Source organism: Rasamsonia emersonii (assembly GCF_000968595.1).
Source record: "Rasamsonia emersonii CBS 393.64 chromosome Unknown ctg1118621760072, whole genome shotgun sequence".
Lineage (NCBI taxonomy): Eukaryota > Fungi > Ascomycota > Eurotiomycetes > Eurotiales > Trichocomaceae > Rasamsonia > Rasamsonia emersonii.
Window position 1 is genome coordinate 134,345 of NW_013563215.1, and position 21,507 is coordinate 155,851.

Genomic DNA, 21,507 nt, shown 5'->3' on the forward strand with positions numbered 1-21,507 from the left:
GCAAGACACAACCATCCAGGTAGTCAACATGACAACGGAGGCATGATCTATCGATGGCCGCTGAGGTTTCAACTCGAGACAAGACAAGACAAAACGTGAGAGACTGATATGAAACATCAGGCTACACCGATCTTCCTGCTCGATCCTTGGAAGTTCACAGTGTTTGACCGCCCCAGCCGCCAGATCCAAGACACGGTTTCTTTGCCGTTAGCGAAAGCGGCTACCCGGCTCTTTGATCGAATTCGACGCGTAAGACGGAGATGTCATTGCCGGAGAGCTCTTTGTTAGACGTTAGACGTCTCTGGACCGAACTTCGTACTCCATACGTTCTTTGATAACCCTAAGCCTCACCATCTTTTGTCGTTCGTGGTTCGTATAGTCTGGCTGTTCCATTCAGTGAAATTGTTTGCAGAAACAGCCTTTGTCAGGCTGGGGGAATAATCATGCTAATAACCATATCAGCCGCTGGTCATCATCCGTTGAAGCCTGAAGGCTCTGAGTGTCAACCCTTGTCCTCACCGAGTCAGTCGCAAGCTGCAAGCAAGCAGGAGGCGAGGATGTGGCCCCATGGGGGCAGCCACTCGAGCATCATCGTCGACTCGAGACTCGAGGCCGCCCCGAAGCCCTTAGCCCATTAGCTCAAGCGGCGCCAGGGGTCTCGGCAACCGCAGTTCCTGCCAAGGCCGGGCTAAACTTGGACGCTCCTTCGTTTAAACCCCTGACTCCTGAGGCCAAAAACGGTGCCCGCCCACTCGGCAAATGCCCTGCCAGAGATCTTGCCCCTCCGCCTGCTTTAGGCCAATGGTCGGTGCGCCATCCGGGCTCGTGCTGGAAGAGGGATTCCAGACTCAGTCCAGCCATATCCATTATTATCCTGCGCTCTAGCTCGTTACGTCTACCGGCTATCCCTGCACAGCAAGGTGGCTGATGCTGCAGAGGCCACTATTGGCAATGTGGCATTGTGCCCCAACCTCCCGGGCCTCGTTCAGAGCACGCTGGGATGCTCGATTCTCTGAGAATTACTCTGTACGGAGCACTCCGTCGTAGTCTGCATGTCCAGAGTAGCATTCGCTGGTCCGTCGACGCTGCTGATCTTCTGCATCCTGGTCCAGCCAAACACTAACTGCATCCCTGCTGCGTCGTTCGTTGCGCCGGACGGTGCTCTGCCGCCTGTGTGCCGCCGTTCCCCACCGGCCTTCCCTCCAACGAGATGGCGTCTGGACCATCGCGATTGTGCCCGTCCGGTGCGTCTCCTTTTTTTGTCTTTATCGCTCCTTTGGCCGCGTGTGGCCTTGCCCGTGCTCGAGAACATGAGCGTGACGATCGATTCGGTCACTATTCTTGTTACAGTTACCACCTTGCTGTAGGTCGCTCGACAGGCCTCATGGAGGGCGCCAATGCACCGCCAATCGCTGCTGCTCCTGGCGGCTTCTCCTCCTCCTTTCTCCGCCGTCAGCACTCGACCTCCAGCCTTCCTCCGCCCTTGAGATCCCTAGCCGCGTCGCCCCCTTCAGCTGGCCCGGCCGCCGTGCGAAGGAAACCTCTTCCTGATGATGCTTCGCCCGTAGTGCTTCCTGGACACTCCCAAGTCTCTGCGCCGTCTCCAGCTGCCGGCTCCAATCCCCAGGCCGGCCAGCCTCCTTCCCCGAAATATCTCGAGACTCTCGACGAGTCTCTTCCGTTCGTCCCAAGAGATCTTGACCGGTATGCTGCTGCGTCACTACTACTCCGGAGTAACCCCGTGGCTGTCGGAGCAAGTCACTCTCTTGGAAGTGAATGCTGATCACTTGCCGTGAATGATCTAGATATCCTCGTGGCCAGTCTCCATTCATTCCCCTCCCCCATTGACTCCTCCCAGTCCGGCCCGGCATCTGGAGAGGGGAGAAAACGACGCATACATCTCGAATGGAACGCCCGTTCATTCCCGTCTCGCCAGTGAACCCGTCATCCCGGTGCTGAAGTCTCCGCCGCCTCTCGACGACCCCAGGAGGTCTGAGGCTATGGCCCTGCAGCCTCCTGTGAGCAAACCGCCGCCTCTCCGTATCGACGCCAATCAACGAAGTATGTCGTCCAGCTCTGCCGACAAACCCCCAAAGACGCCTGGGAGCAAAATCACCTCCTTCTTCGGTTGGAAGACCGTTTCGTCTCCCGGGGCGGAATCCACCAGTACCGAAATCAGCGATACCGGCCGCTCCCCGTTACCATCTCCCTTACCCCAACAACCTGCTCAGACCTCGCCCTATGCCCCGAAATCCACTCCGGCCGCCGGTGATGCCTCCCACATCAATGGATTCCCACACCCCGCGCGAATGGGCTCCCTGGGCGCCGTCCCTAGCGCCGATCCTGACCTCCCTTCCAAGCTTTCGCAGCTGGAAAATGAACTCCGGGAGGTCAGTACCGAGCTAGCGGCGTCAATCAAGCGTGAAATGGAGCTGGAGGACCTGGTGGAGAGACTGCAGTTGGAAGCAAACTCGGATGCGAACCGTCGAACCAGTGACTATTTCTCAGACTCGGGGACAGTTTCGATCAAAACCGAAAGCGTAAGGACCGAAGATATCGAGCGAATCAAAAGGGCGGCAGAACAGGAGCGAGCCCAGTTAAAAGTCGAGTGGAGCCAGAGGTGGCAGGAAGAGAGGTCGCGGAGAACGGCCTGTGAGTCTCATGTGCAACTGCTGGAAAGCCAGCTCCAACAGGTGAGTATATACCGCCCCATCCGCTTCACCCTTCTACCCGCTAACGATGCGCAGTTTCGCCGGGAGAGAGACGATGCGTCCAACCTGGCTTCCCGAACGAAAGAGCTCGAAACCGCCCTCGAGGACACGCGGCGAAAACTCACCGAGGAGAGACAATTGAAAGATAACTTTGAGGACTTACTGACTGCAATGAGGGTCGAACTGGAGCAACTTCGAAATGAACGAGATCTTTTCAGAGACGCGGCACAAAAGGGTCGATTCGCGGCGATAGCAGAGGAAGAGGGAGTCCCTTCGAATAATAAACGAGGTTCGATGATTGGACTCTCAAGGTCGAATTCGCTAGCTCGGATGCCGAGGTCAGGGGGCGGTCTCTCGAGATCGAACTCCGTCTCCGGCAAGGATCGTGAATCCCGCGAGTCGCTAGCAGAGCGAGTGAAGGATGTAGAAGCCCAGCGTGATGCGCTACACAAGGCTCTGAAAAGTCTGCTCGAGCGCCAGGCCTATCAGGCCCGAGAAAATGAGAAACGCATCAAGATCCTGGAACTTGAGCTCGAGCAGGCTAAACAAATGAACAGCGCCCCGCGCAAGCTAGGATACGAGCGCGAAGTCCGAAACCTACGGGAAGAAATCAATAGTCTGAGGCGACGCGCAGACGAAGCTCTCATGCAGAAATGGCAATGTGAGAAGGGACTAGCTGGTCTCAAGATGGATCTGGACCGTGCGGCGCAGGAAACCAGCTCGCTGCGGGCGTTACTGCAGGAGCATGATACTGATATCCCCGAGCACCTTGCTGCTACGCAGGAAGGGCTGGCAAATGTGCAAGCAACTTCCTCATCTTTGGAAGCTGCATACAAGCAGCTGCAAGCTGACATGGAGTACGCTGAAGCTAATGCACCTAGCGCCCTGGAGGAGGGTCGAATGGAAGCCCTTGCCGAGCAGGTGCGACAGCAGCTGGAGGCAAACAACGCGTTGCGCCAACGTTTGGCGGAGACGATTGCCAAGGGTGAACGAGATCAGAAGCTGTCCGCTTCCCGGATCAATGAGCTGCAGGACAAGCTCAAGAATCTGGAGGACGCTTTGATGGTCGCACAGCACCATTCTGAAGAAGAGATCGCGAAGCATGAGGAAGAAATTCGGGCCATCAAGGAGAGCCACAACGCACAGCTCATGCGTGCGAGAAATGGAATCAAAACCCCTGTTTCGCTCTCGCCTAGACTTCCCACATCTCCCTTCTCGGGTAACCGATCTCCGCGTCTCGACTTGACCACCAGTGGTCTAGGAGTTCCCCTGCACCAGGCGATCCAGACGGAAAAGCTTGAAATGAGGGTCAAGGAACTTGAAAAGGCCCTCCGCGATGCTGAATTTGAGATGGAAGAGGTAGTGGGACGAATGAACAAGGCCCAAGTTGAAGTGGAAGAGCTCCAGTCAGACAGGTATGATTCCAAACCACTACCCACTTTCAAGTTCGATGCTAACTTTCATTGTTAGGGATGAGGCTCTCCGTCAGACCCGCCGCTTAGAAGCCGAAATCATGGCTGAGCGGGAGAAACTCAAGGCCGTCATGGGCTGAACTTTGACTTTCCATGTAATACTATTCTGTTTTATATTTCATGACCGCCTTCGACTTTTTACTCTTGGGAATGATTCCTGTTTGTCGTCGACTTGGCGTTTTGCTATTGGATATACCACTTTCGTTGGATGTTGTCACGATACGGAGGGTTCCATAGAACACTGCCCTGTTCATTCGAGTTGCATACTCCGCCAATGCGGCCTGATCATCTTGGTGAAACTGTTGTCTTGATTCTCACTCTCGAAAGTTGTTGGTATCCTATCTCATGTGATTGTACATATATTATTGGAGTTTGGGCGGGTGGATGAAGTCATTGCCGATATATGGGCCTGTATATATACTAGGTGCATTACACCTCGAGCTGGAAGAGCTCGAAATTATTGCTAATAATGCTACCAATCAGAGACTCCCAGAGCGATGTCCTTTTCTGTCTGGCATGTTGCAGCCTATTAATAGTCGCTTTCGGTTCGGAATGTGCAGGTTTTTATCAGATGACAGATAGAGTTATCTGATGGCGCTAGTGCCCGAACTAATCGCAGCCCACATTTCCCAAGGTCGCAACTGCCAATCACCCAGCCCGTTGCAATGACACCGGGCATGGATTATCGTCAACCACGGAAATCCGGTGTTTTTGTGGGCCTGCCACGGCCACATGAGTCTCATTTGGTCCCCGTTGTTTCCTAATTTCCCGATGTCGCTCCAATACTTAGCCAGATGGACCGGGAGAGTCTTCTCTGAACTCCCGCGGCTCTCCAAGGTCTGAGAAAGATGCGCCTGTTAGCCCTCTTCCCTCTGGTGTTGACACTCGGTGTTTCCTTCACAAGAGCAGACGAGGTTTCCGATGAGGAACGGTGTGTCGAGGCCATTTTTGAGGCGTACACCCACCTCTCCTTCACGGGGTCTCATTCCCAGCCGTTCCTCGTCGACTCGTGCCTGAACCCATTGCGAACATGGTCGATTTACGCATCTGTGAAAGTGTTCTGCGCTCCCAGTGAGATCCACCCGGGTCTAAGACACATCAATAAACCATGCCAGGGAGAGCTGTCTCGGACGCCTTACGCGGACATTGCTCCCGCACTGACCGAGGACTATATCCGAAGTCTGAGGGTGGTCGACTACGCTGAGGTTCCGAAAGCCGTAGAGCTGGATACACCGGTTCTGATATCGAGGGCTTACTATGAAGCTTCGTTTAGAACGAACGTCAGTCAGAAGACCTCACTTTCGAGCAGAATAGAGCGGGCTGACGGTTGAACAGGCGGCTTGGTCTCTGACCTCACGCATGCATCGTACATACGGGTATGTGTCTCTTGAGCGTCAAGAGAGGGAAATGCTGACTGACTGTGTCTTTTTCCAGGGCGGCTTCCTATTACTTCTGGGGCGGCGTACTGCTCGTCGGAACTATGAACCGTTTCCTCACCAACCTGTTTCATTTGCACCGGAGCGGCGAAAAAGGATACTTTCACGAGCCATCGAAATACTTTTCGTACATTCCAGAGAATGTCCTCGAGTCTCTTGAAAGAATATATCACTGGATTAGAACGAACCTCATCATTCCTGCGGCGATTGGGTCCTATCATCAGAGGCTCTATTATTACTGTTCAATCCCGACGCGAATGGAGGCAATACCGATAATATCGTTCTACCTGCTCAGCTTTGCATTCATGGCTTTGAGTTACGATACCTTCGAAGGAAATCTTTAGTATGTGGATGAGCGCTTGTTGCTTGTCTGGAAAGACGCTGTATCTGACGTGGTCTACCTAGTTGGCGTGACACATCGGAGCAATTTTGGCGATATCTATCTGATAGGACTGGCATGCTGGCATACGCAAATCTTTGTCTGCTGTGGCTGTTCGGCGGGCGCAACAATCCCTTCCTCTGGGCTACAGGGTGGAAGTTTTCAACTTTCAATCTGTTCCACAGAGCAATCGCAAGAGTTGCGACTATCCAGGCTATCGTTCACTCTATAGGGTATACGGTTCTGGTTATGAGAAGTAAGCTCAGTTAGTTCAAGGATCTGGTTAAATGGGTGCTGACGAGATTCGAAGAAAACACATATGCTCTCTATTTGCCGAACCCGTGGTGGTATATGGGAATTGCTGTATGTCACTCTTGACCCGTCTGCATAAACTAGGATGCAGGACCACGCTCATCTGGTCTCAGGCAACTGTGTGTATGAGCCTCCTCTTACTTTTCTCTTCCATATATCTGCGCAGAAATTTCTACGAGTTGTTTCTGCTCATCCATATAACATTTTCAGTGGTTGTCATCGTCGGACTATTTATGTAAGTCTTTCTAAATTGCCAGACGTCGCCTCCCGTATTTCCTATTTTGGGGCAGGGCTAAATGGTCGATCAGTCATACAGCTATCTTCAGCGGTAGATATGACATCTATCTCTGGCCGGTTGTCGTGGTCTGGTCACTTGATCGACTTGCCAGGATTGTGCGCCTTGTCTACTGCAACATCCACATCTACATAAACCGCAAAAGACTCTGCCTCACAAGAGGCCGGCTCTCATATAATAGGTTATCCGACATATTGTGGCTGGAAGTCACAATTCCGGGAGACAAACTGGAGCCGAAACCGGGCCAGCATTATTACGTTTACCAGCCGCTGAGATGGAAGGGTTATGAGAATCATCCCTTCACCTTGGGGAGTTGGACTGTTGCTGGCAGCGACAGGTTGGTATCCGCAAGTTTAATCCTTTTTTTAGCCTAGCTGTCAAGTTCTCTCGTCGCTGACATTTCAAGTGATTCAAATGATGCTCTACCATTGCCATCCGGAACAAGGCCGACTACCGACCGCAAACTGATCTTCTGGATTAGACCATTTGACGGATGGACGAGACGGCTGCGGAATGAGTGTCTTCGCGCTCCGGGACTCACTGTCGATTCAACGTTCCTTCTTGAGGGTCCTTACGGCCAAGTCTCTCCTCTCTACAATTATGAGACAGTCATTCTTATCGCCGGAGGTAGCGGCATCGCAGGGGTCCTGCCTTATATTGAAGATCACTTTCGCCGCTGTAGAAACTCCTGCGGTGATTTTAGTGACGACTCTGGAGCAACAACCTCATCTCCCGCAACCAAGCCTGGGTCCCGAAATACAAGGACTCGAGACGTGACACTGATATGGACTGCCCGTCAACGAGAGTTTATCGAAGAAATCGGACGCTATGGGTTCCAGTCCACCACTCAACGACAAGATTTCCACGTAAGACTCTATGCTACGTCAAGAGGCAACAAAAGGCTACCTCTACAGGGAAGCGTAACCAAGAACGGACCGCCCTCGTCGCCAACGGAACATACCAGTCTCGTACGAAATGTCGATTACTCGGATGATGATCCTTGTCTTGATATTGCTTTCGGAAGACCAGATATTAAAGGTCTGATCTCAGATCATGTCAGGGCAACTGGACTGCCTGGTCCTAATAATGGCGTAAGGACTGCAGTCCTCGTATGTGGACCGGGGGCAATGGCAGACGATGCTCGGCTGGCTGTGCATCGAATGTTGAAGGAGGGATATAGAGTGGAATATTTCGAGGAGGCGTTTGGTTGGTAAATAGAAAATCAGGAAATAGACGTTACTATGTACTGTACATATACGGGTTAGCAGTTGGGATAAATTTACTTAGAAAGTAACTGTTGCGCAGCAAGTTCCCACGTGGACTTGTTATGTTTGTCTGTTTTGCGCCCCCGACGCTATCCCCGCGCGACCATCACCGCCTTATTACCTAACCTCCTCCTGGACGACACTGTATAAACAGTACATACGCCTCCACAAACGATGCCCTCGCACGAACTTATTACTTTTCGAAACTGCTGGACCACTATTTTAGCCAGCGACAACGATTTGGATTTTCTTTGCTTGTTAGGATGTCTTGATTTCCAGCGTCGGCTTTGAGCTGCTTGCTGATCTCCACCCTACCTTCGGATCGGAGAAGTCGACCTACCTAGAGAACACACCGTATCAGGTTGTCGTTCTTTCTCTGCAGCTCCTTCCGTTGCGCACGCTCTTTGCCGTGTCGCAGATAACCCTCCTCTGAGTCCTACTTCTCGTCGGGTGCTGCGTGAGCGTACAGTCCTGCCGAGCTTAGCCTGCCTATATTACCACGTTTCTCTCCGACAGGCACTAGGATCTACCTACCTACCTACCTACCTACGCCTCTACATAAGGGAGGTGGAAGGAAAGTGTCGATTTGTTGACGATAGTTTCGGTTTATATACATACTGCTGAAGAGGAATCTTTTGTACTGTAAAAAAAAGGAAACAGGTCCACTACCAACAATGGAGTACTTGCAAGGTGCGTAACGCGATTTCTTCTTCCAAATAACATACATACATATATACATGATTAGCAGATCTCGTTACTGATATTTTTTTTCTTTTAGATACCATCCTCCCTTTACTCCGCGAGCATTCCTTCTTCTTCTCTTCTCTCCAGAATCTCATCGCCTCCGCAACCTCAACAATAACATCATCATCATCATCATCATCATCATCATATTCATATTCTTCTTTGCTCTCCGACCTCCGTCACGAATACCTCGACCCCTACATCATCGAGCCGCTCTCCGCCCTGCTGGCCTCGTCCACGCCGGATCTCGTCTCCGTCCTCCTGCTCCTCGCCATCTTGTACATCTCGCTGCGCATCCTCGACTATGCGCGCCGCGTCGTCATGTTCTGGATCGCACTCGTCTTCCGCCTCGTGTTTTGGTCCTGCGTGATTGGGGCGGGGCTGTATGTCTACAATGTCGGGTTGGAAAAGGCCAGTAGGGATGTTACTTGGCTTTTGGGCGTCGCGCAGGGGTTTGTTGAGGATTTTGTGGCGGCGGCGGCGGAGTCATCATCGTCGTCGTGGTCGTCGTCGTCATCGTGGTCATCGTATCGAGGCGGTAGTGGTGGTGGTGGTGGTGGTGGTTACGGGAGGTATTATTATTCTAGATACCAGCGCGGAGGAAGAGGTTTGTGAAAGAAAAAAAAAGTAAATGAAGTGACGGTTTATTTATTTATCAAGGGATTCATTCGGTTTATGGTTCTTATGGTTTATGGTTTATTTATGAGAAACGGCTGGACACGCTGAATGCTCTTTTGGAGAAATTGGTGCTTGGAAATTTTTTGTTGCTTGCTTTCTTGATTGATTGATCTGACCATCCATGTTTGAATATTGTTTGTTCATGGTTCATTCACGATTGATTGTTGGTCGCAGTTCCCGTATGGTATGGTATGGTATGCTATGAAGGTGGCTAGCGCAACCAACCTGCTATTTTTTTCTCTTTTGCTCTCCCTTTTCTGTTATTCTGACAGGCATTGATTTTGTTTGGTGGCATTCCGGGCCTTGTTTGTTATTCTCCCCAAATCTCATTTCTCAGGAAGAGTTTTGATTTCGGCCTGGTCTCACGCCAGTTTCGCCCGAATCTGATTCCGAATCTGAACACTTTTCCGTCCTGCTCGTATCTTCAACGCAACTGTTCTCGCGGAGTATTGCTGTCCTTCTGTGAGGAATCGCTGGCTCGTGGGTGACCGGACCCTTTCAGGACATCAGACGGCATGTATAAATATGCCACAGTAGCATATTGAAATGGACGGATTTAGCAGTAAGATCGGCGGCATATGGAGCAATAGTTGATCTGTTTGCCGACTTTCTTCCTCAAATATCAGAATCCTCCCAATTCACCTCTTTCTCGTCGTTCGGCTCCCGCGGTTCTTGCGCGTCGTGGAACTGGATGGCGTCGTCAATGTAGCTGAGGATGGCTCCGACACTGTCCTCGTCCTGTACGTCAAGCTGCAGAAAGGATACCATACTAAAATCATCGATCAGTCGGGCAACTGCTCTGTTCAGCCGCTTGAATGATTCTCCGCTCATCACGGAGTCTTTGGACGACGGATCCCGTGCCTTTTCTTCATCCAATCCCGCATCGTCCTGTAGGAGCTGCACGTCTACGTTGGTGTATCGCTTCAACTGCCGTTTCCCAATCGTGTCTTTGATCTGATCCATCTTGCTCAAAATATTGATGTGCGGCATCTCGAGCATGATCATAGCGGACATGGCGCTCAACGTGCCGGCGAAGAATTTCGCCTTGTCGATGGTAAACGTGCTCTCCAGGAGATACGCCGCGCACAGGGAGATGTTCAGAGGGCCCTGGCGACTCAGGAACGTCACCAGCGACGGCAGCAGCGGGATGTGCGTGTACAGCTCGATCTGACCGGGCATGTCAAAAATAATCAGATACTCCTCGCTCAGCGGCTCCAGGGCCTGCGTGAGAAAGTCGAGGTTTTGCATCAGGAACTCAAAGCAGTAGATAAGACCCCCATTGGGGCCCAGACCCAGCTCTTCCATGACATCTTCCAGAGTCACCAGCTCGCGGATGTCCAGGTCAGGCTCATAGCTGAACGTCTCCGCCGCCGGATCCAGATTCACATAGAAGCAGCTCCTCCGCGTGTTCTGGAGATGCTGGATCAAGGCGTTACAGAACGTCGTCTTGCCTGCGCCCGCAGGCCCCATCACCAGGACCCCAAATTTCGACATGATTATTTAGTTCCGAAGGGAGCGCAATAGAGAGAGGTGGGGTGTGGGGTCAATCGACACGGCGCAGAGATGTACCGCGAGCTGTCAGCTGCAGCAGGCACAAAACAACAAGGCCGGGGATACGAGAAAAACTAACAGGAATCACAGGCGAGAGGAACAGAAGCAACAGGCGGTCTGCCAGGAGCGTTCCAACCAGTGAGTAGCCGTCGCGGCAGTGCGTGTCGGAAGAGTCTTTTTTTTTGGCCTTCTTTTTGCGGGCAGCTAATTGCTTAGCTCTTTCTGCTGCTCAACACCGCCTGCGCTGCACCGATGGCGCCATCAGGGGACCCGCCCAATCGCTGTCCGAGTCCGACTCGGAGAAAGGCTCACGAGCATTTTATTAAGACGGCAAAACCCCACCTCATTTCCCAGCCGGTCCTCCTCCTCTCACCAACTTTTCTCTCCCAAGGCCTCGTCCTCGCGTCTTCCCAGTAGACCTCTTCCCCCGTTTACCTTCTCCTTCCATCCTTTCCTAGCCTTTGTCCTCTTCTGCGTCCAGTCACAATGAGCTCGAACGGGGGAACTTTCCTCTTCACCTCGGAGTCGGTCGGTGAAGGCCACCCCGACAAGATTGCGTGAGCATGACCCCGTTCTCTGCGCCCACAATCGCTGCCCGCCTAGCCATCTGACAGCGTTCTTGAACAGTGACCAGGTCTCCGATGCCATTCTCGATGCCTGCATGGCTGAGGACCCTCTCTCCAAGGTAATTCACCTCCTGGTCTCCGCCAATGGAGGCGGGGCAAGCAGAAAAGGATGCTAATGCCTTGCACAGGTTGCCTGTGAAACAGCAACCAAGACTGGTAAGCCAATGATGGAGTGCATGAAGAGTCTCTTCCGAGGCCAGAGTGGCTTACGGGCGATTTAGGTATGATCATGGTCTTTGGTGAGATTACCACCAAGGCCAAGCTGGACTACCAGAAGATCATCCGTGATACCATCAAGGACATTGGCTATGACGACTCCTCCAAGGGTTTTGACTACAAGACCTGCAACGTCCTGGTTGCCATTGAGCAGCAGTCTCCTGATATCGCCCAGGGTCTTCACTACGATGAAGCCCTGGAGAAGCTGGGCGCCGGTGACCAGGGTATCATGTTCGGCTATGCCACCGATGAGACCCCTGAGCTGCTGCCTTTGACCATCGTTCTGGCCCACAAGCTCAACAGGGCCCTAAAGGAGGCTCGTGTTAACGGAACCCTTCCATGGCTCCGTCCCGACACCAAGACTCAGGTCACCATCGAGTATGCCCACGACAATGGCGCTGTGAAGCCCCTGCGCGTGGACACCGTCGTCATCTCCGCCCAGCACGCCCCCGAGGTCACCACTGAGACTGTGCGAAAGGAACTCCTGGAGAAGATCATCAAGACGACCATCCCTGCTCACCTCCTGGACGACAGGACCATCTACCACCTGCAGCCCTCCGGCCTCTTCACCATTGGTGGTCCCCAGGGCGATGCTGGTCTGACCGGCCGCAAGATCATCGTCGACACCTACGGCGGCTGGGGTGCTCACGGTGGTGGTGCCTTCTCCGGCAAGGACTACTCCAAGGTCGACCGTTCCGCCGCCTACGTTGCTCGCTGGATTGCCAAGTCCCTGGTTCACGCCAAGCTCGCTCGTCGTGTCCTGGTCCAGCTGTCGTACGCCATTGGTGTTGCTGAGCCTCTGTCGATCTTCGTCGAGACCTACGGCACCTCGTCCAAGACCTCCGACGAGCTGGTCAAGATCATCAAGGACAACTTCGACCTGCGTCCCGGTGTCATCGTGAAGGAGCTCGACCTTGCTAAGCCGATCTACTACAAGACCGCCAAGAACGGTCACTTCACCGACCAGAGCTTCTCCTGGGAGAAGCCCAAGGAGCTCAAGTTCTAAGCGAGCAACCCAAATCCTTTTGCTGCCCGCGGTGTGACGATGGTTTTGTGATGAATTTCATGACGTTGCTTTGTTTCAACAACTCAAAGCATATATTATTATAGACATAAAAAGTCTCGCGATTTTCCTTTTCATTTTGCGGTCCCGTTTCGGTCGGGCTGGACGGCTAAAAATTCAACATGTGATACCACTATATCATTCGGCATGGGAAGAACGGCGTTATGAGGAGCGAAAGTTTCAACATCTTTGCTTCTGTTGGCTTAGAGGGACCCTTTCTTACATTATCAGTTGTATGTATCTAGATGTATCAAGGTGTCTTCAGCTGCTGCCTGCAGGATCATCGAGAGCAATGCGCTTCAGAACTGTGAGCGGTGGAGTTCTTCCACTACTCCTGGGGCAAGAGCGTTGAGGAGTCTTAGCGCAATAAAAACAGAGCTGGAGGCCGTGTTTTTACCTGTATATAATTACCAGACCTCTAATTTCAAATCTTTGGGCCTCCAAGTATGCTCAATCGCACCTGTTAAAAGTGTTACCGTAATTGTTAAATGGCCCAAGCTGGAGCGGGGCTTTTTTTCGGCGAGCGGTTGCGGGCCGACCGCGAGACGCGTGAGTCGACGCGTGACGCCAAATCGAGCCCGCCTCAGGACTGCAACCCTGCTGGAGCATGCTACTACCGCACGAGCCACAGCACTATCAGCAGAAAAGCGTTTTGCATCCGATTGTTCTTAATTTCTTGATAATGCTGCCCGCGCATTGATATCTCACAGCTGGTTTTGTCGAGATTCATAATGCCCTGTATCCACACGCGTTGATGGCTTCTCGGGAATCTCCAGACGTTCTCGAACCCACGAGTCCAGCGGCATTGAATGCATCGCATGGTTCCCATCCGCCATTGAAGAAGCGCAAACTGTCCCACAGTAGCTCCGGAACACTCTCTACATCTATATTCCGTATAAAGGTCTGCTATTGTGCAAAGGTCCTGTGTCCCGGCCATCCTTGCTAACCGGTGTTGCCAGGGCCTTGCATCCTCATTATCAGACAATGGCTTCACCTTGGAACCGATCACTCTGCTCCTCCGTTCGAGGCTGCCATTCTCATGGCTCGACACGTCCACTCCAATCCAGACCGGTAGTTTGTTTGCGACCAACAACCCCGACCTGGAAGATGACCTTTGCGGATGGGAGGAGCCGACCGTGCTCGCTGCTCGATCGATCCCCAATGGCACACTGTACATAGTGGAAAGGGTGAAGTCTGGAATATATGCTCTCTGCAGATTGGCTTCTTGTGTTGATGAGGGGGACCTCCTCGTCGCAGCCAAAGAAGGGCGCCATTCCCTCAGGAGGAAGCCGTTGTTGGACCTCGAAGCGTCTGACAAGGAGGAAGGCGCCGACTGGCGAGAGGCTGCGAGGGTAAATGAAGGCTTCCTCGACATCGAGCCGTTTGGAAAACGGAGGAAGTTCGATGTTTCTGTCGTGTTTGAGACGGCCCAGAATAACGTGTTACATGAGATGGATACGGAAAATGGCATCGCTCAAACAACTGAGCAGAGCAAGAAGGACAACCACGTACAAACACCGCCTGAAGAAGGCGTGCAGATGCCTCAGCTGAACACGGATGAACAGTCCGGCACGGCAGAAGGAACGCAGGTTACTGAAAATCTGCTTGACAGCTTGAGAACACAGTACCTTGAAGCGCTTTACGTGTCGAAGGTGAGTTGGACATCAGCCTACAAAAAGCGACTTGAAAGCTAACTATCTGGTAAAGACATCAGTTGCCTACTTCGCCAAAGGGCCCTTGACGCGTTGTCGAAACGCATTCCAAACGCCGGGTCAAGACGGCGCGGTAACATCTTCAGAACTCATCAGCTTCTACAGGGATGCTATCCTTCCCGTAAAGAAAATGGATCTAAAGTATAAGGAAACCATCCCAACGATAATCCGCAATGTGGCACTGGTTCTGTCCGAAGACGAAGCAGACTCACGTCCAAGGAAACGCAAAAACAAGAAGAAAAAGCTGGGCAAGAACGGCCTGTATCCGGAGGAGGAGGGTTTTATCAGAAAATGGTGGAAAAGTCGGCACTTGACGGAGAACGCAGGGTCCACAGAAGTGACGAGGGAAGAAGAGGCAAAACGACATATTTCCGACCTGCGTTTACGCGAAACCCAGCTTCAGATCCTGCTGATTCTGGAAACAATTGCCTTGGAAACGTCGGGTTCAACAACGTCAGGAGAAGCTCCTCAAGAACATGTTGATCACGAGGGTGGCGCTAAGCAGTCCAAGACAAAGCAGCAGGATCTGAACGTTCTTCTGGAGCTGCTTCTAGATAGGCTGTGCATTTGGCACGCAGTCAGCGCTGAAGATTCTGTGGTCCCCGATACAGTGAAAGAGAATGGGGACAACCACCTCTCAGGAAAGAAAATTGAGAGTGACATGCTCCGGGACTTTTGCACCGAGGTCATCATTCCTTTCTATGCTTCGCGTCTTCCAGAGCAGTGCAAGTCGATCAAACGGAAACTCGGTGGTCCAAATCTTGCCTCTCCGCCCCGTCCGACGCACCATTCCAAGAGTTCATCACGCACGAAACCTGGGACTGTCGCCAAACGGCCAGAACCTCAAAAGTCCCGTCGCACATTGCAGCGGGTTCTGACTGATGAGAAGGCAGCTGCTTCGCAAAGAGGACGACACCCGTCGCTCGCGCGGTCAAGCACCGCACCGTCGTTACACGAGGTCAAGCGTGAGTCTGTAGAACCATCGCTACCGTCTTTGAACACGACCGTTAGAGGGGGCATTCAAGTTGCTAGGCGCGTGGACAACAGGGAGGTAGACCTCAATGCTGTCGCGAAACAGCATGAGGCGAAGATCAAGAAGATGCACATGCTCATGGAACAGAAGAGGGAGCTTGATGCTGCCATCAACGCTCTCAGGAGGCCTAACCGAGAACTTATTGCGAGAGAGATTGCTGAGCAAACGGAGAAGAGAATTGCAAGCACGAGCTCGCGGAAATCGAGAAACCCATCGCGGAATCCGCCCGGGCAAGGAGTTCAGGTCATGGCAACTCCCAAGGGCTCCAGGAAGAAGGATGTCGGCGTGGACCTGCCGCCGCCTCCTCAAAGTCTGGCGCGAGCGTCTGTTAGTCGGCAACGTGACACATCTCCTCCAGCTTTGGAGAGTGATATTTCGATGGTGCCTGCTTCAGCCGTTCGGCCCAGTTTCCCTGATCCGAACGTAGACAGAGACGAAATTAATTCTATCCACGAAACTCCATCAAGGGGACCTTCGAAGTTGTCAGATCCGCTGGAAACGATGGTCAAAGAGGCCGCCGACACGCCGCGCGACTTGGAATGTTCAAGAGCTCTATTCAAGGTGCCGAATCTTCCCGTTTCTCGTTCGGCTGGAGCCTCATCGACTCCTGTGTCTTCACGACTGTTTTCTGGCAGTCGCAGTAAGCCAGAGACGGACGCCCCTACAGTGCAGGAAACCCCACCGAGATCTGTGTCTGCTACACTTCCCACTGTGCCATCGTCCCCTGCGCCCGTTTTGGATACACCTGTGAAAGGCGGTAACAGGACACCGATGACCCCTGAGAAATCGATTTATGAGCAGTTAGGCTGGGACAACGATGAACTGGCCATGTAATGACTGACGCATATGAGGTTTTGCACTTGGTTGGCGTTCATGGGAGGTTTCAATAATGATCACGTCGATCTAGGGATGAAAGCTAGTTTCTGGTTATTCTTATCTAGACACGGGGTGTACTGGCGTTTGATTTGGCAGAAGTTGATTTTTATGGATTATCCTTGCTATATATATTAGAATGGCAACCATGGTCAATTGCAAGTTCTGCCAGCAAGCTGAATTTGTCCATTTCTACGACAAGCATCATAGACAGATGAGCATAGTTGACTCCCTGGACTGATCAGCAAGGATGATGGCACAATGCAGATGCAGATGCACAGACAGTAAGTAGGTAGGTAGGGTTGCGCAAGTGAGACCATGCTATGTTGCCTAGGTGTCATGATGCACCCCAGGTGTGTGGTGGTACAGTGCATCAGTCTTGCTATATCTACCTCTGACTCATCGCTCGGATGCGGAGTCTGCTACTGTCTACTGTATTACCCTATGGACACTTTGTGTCCCGTTGTCCATGGCTGGCTGGAATCTTGTCTGTGGAGATTGGAAGATCAGCGAGTCTGCAGCAATGCCAACAGCAGGTACTCTATCAACGAGTGTCCTCTTCTTTCGCTCACCTCTTCTGCCTTGGGAAGGTTGGTTTTGCTCTTCGTCATCAATGTCAGCATCCTCACCCTGCAAGGGGTGCATTCAGATGTCTTCTCTCTAGATTGCTGACAGCCTTCACTGCTACGGAGTACACTGCTGGATGTCTCGGATCCAGTTGTGCCTACAGGCTACAGTAGGAGGTACTCTATCGCCACAGACAGCGGAAACTAATGCACAATGCGCGCCTGACTCAAATCCTAAATCCATTAATAATTAATTAACTTATTGTCACGATTCTGGAACCACGGGTAAACCGTCGCCATCCTGATTTGCTACGTCGGTTGAAACCTTGGAATCCAGACTCGGAGTAAACTACTCTTAGGTTTCAGTTTCTACCAGGTAGGTATCTTGATTAGGTAGATTATAGCCTGGCTGAAGGGTTCATACGTATGATGGAATGACGACAGCAGATACAAAAATCCGAATCCGAATTGTCAACCGCTGACGAAACAAAAACCAAAGGTGAGCGAGTCACCGTCGAGTCACGTCAAGTCATCTGGACAAAATTCCCCATACATACCTACCTACCCTTCCTTGGTTGTCGCTAAACTGTGTTTGGTCCCGCCTGCATACAGTATGCACGCATTTATCCGCGTCGTATATCGTATGTACCTACGTACGATACAGTATGATGATGTTTTTTTTTCCCGCCTTTCTCTAACGCCTGTTTCTGGAACAGGCAATACAATACAGTATAATAATCGTCCCGTCAATCCGTATCGTGTCGTGTCGGGATATAGGTAGCTAGCGGCATCGAGTGAATAGTAATATCGGGGGGATGTCATCATTCCCATTAAAATTAATGACTTCTCGGGGAGGATGACAGAGACAACCTACAAGGCAAGGTCACGCGTACCAGCCAGTGCACCTCGACTTTCCCTGTTTTTTCGCTCTGTCAGGATTTCCTCTTTCGGACTCGCGAAGCGGCGCGTTGCCTTGAAAGGAAGGATGGGGATCAGTGGCTGTGGGCCAAAGAGAACAGTCAGTCGACTGATGCATGGTGTCAGTAAGTAGTAATCACTGAGAGGCAGTGTATGTACTGTATGTACTGTACATAGGTCATCGCCATCATTCATCATGCCTTTCTTGGGAAATGATTAGGTAGGTAGGTAGGTAGGAATAATGTGGCGAAAAAAGGTCTGCCTGCTTGTTCTCGAATTTTCAAGCTTACGAATCATATCATTATTTCAATCTGAGTCCATGATTCATGTTAGGTATGTCGTTGAATGAGGCGCAGTGAGTCAAGACTCGTGGATAGTCATCATCCTGCTCATTCAGTACCATGGAATCTTCAACACAATCCATCATTTGTTGAGGTCTTCTCGTGCTGCCAGGGGCTGACATCTCGTCACATCATTCACAACGACTTATGCATTACTTATTACAAGTACTCCGTACTTGTCAGCCAAGATCCAAGGACCCATGGAACTCTCCCGGGAGCGGAGACAGTGGAGCAAGCATGGAAAGGAAAGGAATAATAATCTTGATCAATCCGATTGGAAACTACCCGACTTGCAAAGAGTCATCACTAAATAAATAAATAACACCTAAATGTCAGTGCATCGTATGCTGTGCATAGTATGCATCCATAATGCAGCCTACCCGCCGCAACCTAATTAATCCTAATGATTAGCCGGGCCAGGATTCCGAGAGAAGGAAAGGAAAGTGGGGGGATTATGAAGAATCGATCAATCAATCAAGGTCGAAGGCGTCAATCAGGCGATGATTACCTGCATGCTGAGCGCCATCTCGATTTTTTTTTCTCCTATTGGATGGACGAGTCATAGTGAAGAAAGCGTCTCGCTCTGATCAGCGATGCTAATAATACGGAGTAATAATGATGATGGTGATGATAATCTCACGCGAAGAGGAAGAGATCCCACGGAGTAGTAATCCGGACTCCGTAAATGGGCTGTTAATCTAATCTACTAAGTAAGTTAATTAATTCATTAATTTAATTTAATTTAATGAATACAAGCCATAATGATCGCTACGATATACTTTGTCGTAGATAGACACAGGGTCCGTGTTAGCCCCTTCTTAGTACTCCGTCCTCCGCCCGGGTTACCAAGGGTCGACCTTAACTTCTTTTTTTCTTTCTGCAAAGAGTTAATTAACTTAGTGCCAATAGTCTTGAACAATGCATGCAGCATGCTCCACCCGTTTGGTCAGTTCTGCTGCAAGCCTTGCTTTAGCTTAGCCTTGTTGTGCCATCACGAGGATCACATTCATCGTCGAAAGACTCTTGGTGTTGTGATTGGGCTGTCTAATTTCCTACTAAAAAGTCTGCCTGACAAAAACTACCGACCTGAGCTGACTGCATTCAGCAGACCTCCTTGCTAGTTAGTTGCCCCTCCATGGCTGTGGAAGACTGGAGAATAAGCCTGATTCCTACGGATCGACCCGTCATGTTCAGTTACAGTAGAACGATCTACGACGCAGGCAGGCAAGCAGATGCGACAGTACGGAGTAACTTTCTTTTTTTTTTTCTTCACCTTTCTTTTTTCGTGACATACTATCATTCTTGGTTCGTCTGTGCATACATACATACATGCAGTTATTATTCTTCCGTACTGGATCCATCTTGCGGATCGGATCGGATAGCCGGTTGGCTGATGGCTGATGCGTTCTCCAGTCTCCAGCGGGCTTGTAGATCGACGTCTTAGTTCCCGCTCCCGCTCGCTCCTTGTGAATGTGATCCTTGCACCTGGCGTCAGTAATTATGCAGCCTACTTTACTACTCAGTTCTTCTCTGCACAATTTCCTATTCCAGGAGGTCATCTGCATGCAGTGAGCTAGCTGAGTGAGCTGAATGAGTGGGGTTAAGAAAAGGTTTCGGGAGACGACGGCTGATCATTGCAACCGGTCCAGTCCAGTCCAGCAGCCATTATAGTTTATGATTTCAAATGCGTCCAGATCGTGCAGATTCCGTTGCAGGTTGCATCTTGCAGCCTTATGTACAGTACGGTTGGTTCCAGCTGTATGTACCTAACCTAATATGTACTTCTCTTTCTCGTGGCAAGGAACTTTCTCCCGCACGATAGTAGCGATTCTAGTCAAAATCTCCCATATGGATCTGCAAGTGTGCAGAGAACAGTACTGTAATCAGATGCTGACAGATAGTTGGCCCCCAGCAAGCACAGCGGAAGGATTCAGCTACAGTATACTAATCGGCCCGTCTGCTGCCGATAGGCGCTTATCATGCCTGTGGAACCCTGACTGACTCACTGATAGCAGTAGCATTCTTGATTCTTTCTTGTCTTTGCTCAGGACTTGGCTGCCCGCCCGCCTGCCTGCCTGCCTGTCTGCCTGCCCGGCTTAACCTTACGAATGACGTCTTGATGACGACGCGCTGGCATGGCACATTCCAAATAAATAAATCATTTCTACCTCCTAGGCTGGAGAAGGCTGATGTTATTTTTGATATCAATAATCATGACGATACTGTCATACCAGTTTTGTATGGATCCTTGTAGTACAGTACATACATACACACATGTGGAGTACTCCGTCCATCATGATCATAGCGCACAACTTTATCTAGCGTCTGCAGTGCAGTCTCAAAAAAAAGACCGGATTTTAGGTCTTACCAGGATCTCCCTAATAAGGTTACCTACCTAGGTTAGGTTAGGTTAGGCAAGGCAAAATGCGCCGGCGGACCGTTAGATTTGGGGTCCAGACAAGGAAGGATGATCGTCCGTCGAACAGGCGGGGGGGGAGAATCGATCCAGGTAGGTAGGTAGCTACTGCCCAGTCGTACAGTGTCAACTAGATAGGTGTAGTGTAGTAGCACTACGTACGTTCCCTTACGGAGATATCCCCATCCATCCATCCATCCATGATTCTACTCTATCAACATAGGTAGGTAATAATAATCAAGGAATGACTCCTTATCCACCTGTCTATTTTTAATCCCGTCAGCCGGAATGCATCGCCGCTGAGTGGTCGTTGAACCTGGAAGTCGGCCCCGTGACCGGTCGTCATAAGCGAGGGGCAAGTCGCGGGGATCTCGTGACCCTATCCTAAAGCGGAAACACGCTGTGTCGATGGGTAATTATTCTGATTACCTGCAAAAGGGAGACAAACAGACAGGTAGAGATGGGAGAATGATAAGGTATTTTTTATTGTGTCATTACGATCTGGTCTGGAAGTTAGATCTAATTATTATTATCGAACTTTTCTAAGAAGCTTCGACTTCCGGCCGGGGGGAAAGTGTATGTAGGAGGTAGTAGGTTAGGATGATCAGCGACTATACCCCGAGAGAACTCTGCCCCGTCGATCTCAAATCAAGGCTTGAGCACAGGCCAGGTCGCGTCAATCACCGGATAGCCTGGAGTCAAGAGACTCGACGACTCAAGACGCGTTCTGATATGATGATATCCCTCTGATTGAGTTTGCGGCATTATCAGTGTCGCCCCCTCCTTCTCACGACTGATCGATATTAATGGACGATATGGCTGTCTGACTAAACTACAACTCGATGCCCGTCTCGTTCATTGGATGGCCTCTGGTCTGTCCCACCAGCCATCGTCTAGATT

General features: G+C 51.1%; 8 protein-coding genes across 8 annotated transcripts; 6 read left to right on the forward strand and 2 right to left on the reverse strand.

Moving 5' to 3' along the window:
* Positions 1–1,210: 1,210 nt before the first annotated feature.
* On the forward strand, positions 1,211–4,263 carry T310_3540 (uncharacterized protein; the record flags this gene model as incomplete). Its single annotated transcript, XM_013473619.1, has 3 exons — positions 1,211–1,704; positions 1,859–4,126; positions 4,182–4,263. 3 exons carry the CDS (start codon positions 1,211–1,213, stop codon positions 4,261–4,263), a joined length of 2,844 nt encoding a protein of 947 aa, XP_013329073.1.
* Positions 4,264–5,031: 768 nt separating this feature from the next.
* On the forward strand, positions 5,032–7,819 carry T310_3541 (Ferric-chelate reductase; the record flags this gene model as incomplete). Its single annotated transcript, XM_013473620.1, has 6 exons — positions 5,032–5,463; positions 5,801–5,962; positions 6,070–6,254; positions 6,402–6,545; positions 6,619–6,942; positions 7,012–7,819. The coding sequence occupies 6 exons, from the start codon at positions 5,032–5,034 to the stop codon at positions 7,817–7,819; spliced, it is 2,055 nt and encodes a 684-aa protein (XP_013329074.1).
* Positions 7,820–8,544: 725 nt separating this feature from the next.
* T310_3542 (uncharacterized protein) lies at positions 8,545–9,229 on the forward strand (the record flags this gene model as incomplete). The annotated part of the gene is made up of 2 exons (XM_013473621.1): positions 8,545–8,560; positions 8,619–9,229. The coding sequence occupies 2 exons, from the start codon at positions 8,545–8,547 to the stop codon at positions 9,227–9,229; spliced, it is 627 nt and encodes a 208-aa protein (XP_013329075.1).
* Positions 9,230–9,907: 678 nt separating this feature from the next.
* T310_3543 (ATP binding protein) lies at positions 9,908–10,786 on the reverse strand (the record flags this gene model as incomplete). Its single annotated transcript, XM_013473622.1, has 1 exon — positions 9,908–10,786. The coding sequence occupies one exon, from the start codon at positions 10,784–10,786 to the stop codon at positions 9,908–9,910; it is 879 nt and encodes a 292-aa protein (XP_013329076.1).
* Positions 10,787–11,329: 543 nt separating this feature from the next.
* Positions 11,330–12,691, forward strand: T310_3544 (Methionine adenosyltransferase; the record flags this gene model as incomplete). The annotated part of the gene is made up of 4 exons (XM_013473623.1): positions 11,330–11,400; positions 11,471–11,528; positions 11,598–11,625; positions 11,691–12,691. 4 exons carry the CDS (start codon positions 11,330–11,332, stop codon positions 12,689–12,691), a joined length of 1,158 nt encoding a protein of 385 aa, XP_013329077.1.
* Positions 12,692–13,236: 545 nt separating this feature from the next.
* T310_3545 (uncharacterized protein) lies at positions 13,237–16,327 on the forward strand (the record flags this gene model as incomplete). Its single annotated transcript, XM_013473624.1, has 4 exons — positions 13,237–13,297; positions 13,459–13,649; positions 13,708–14,400; positions 14,456–16,327. The coding sequence occupies 4 exons, from the start codon at positions 13,237–13,239 to the stop codon at positions 16,325–16,327; spliced, it is 2,817 nt and encodes a 938-aa protein (XP_013329078.1).
* Positions 16,328–16,627: 300 nt separating this feature from the next.
* Positions 16,628–18,070, forward strand: T310_3546 (uncharacterized protein; the record flags this gene model as incomplete). The annotated part of the gene is made up of 7 exons (XM_013473625.1): positions 16,628–16,650; positions 16,736–16,956; positions 17,299–17,308; positions 17,380–17,573; positions 17,649–17,709; positions 17,796–17,975; positions 18,028–18,070. 7 exons carry the CDS (start codon positions 16,628–16,630, stop codon positions 18,068–18,070), a joined length of 732 nt encoding a protein of 243 aa, XP_013329079.1.
* A 1,238-nt stretch (positions 18,071–19,308) lies between these two features.
* Positions 19,309–20,809, reverse strand: T310_3547 (uncharacterized protein; the record flags this gene model as incomplete). The annotated part of the gene is made up of 7 exons (XM_013473626.1): positions 19,309–19,442; positions 19,486–19,676; positions 20,194–20,377; positions 20,458–20,509; positions 20,560–20,586; positions 20,730–20,737; positions 20,770–20,809. 7 exons carry the CDS (start codon positions 20,807–20,809, stop codon positions 19,309–19,311), a joined length of 636 nt encoding a protein of 211 aa, XP_013329080.1.
* Positions 20,810–21,507: the final 698 nt, after the last annotated feature.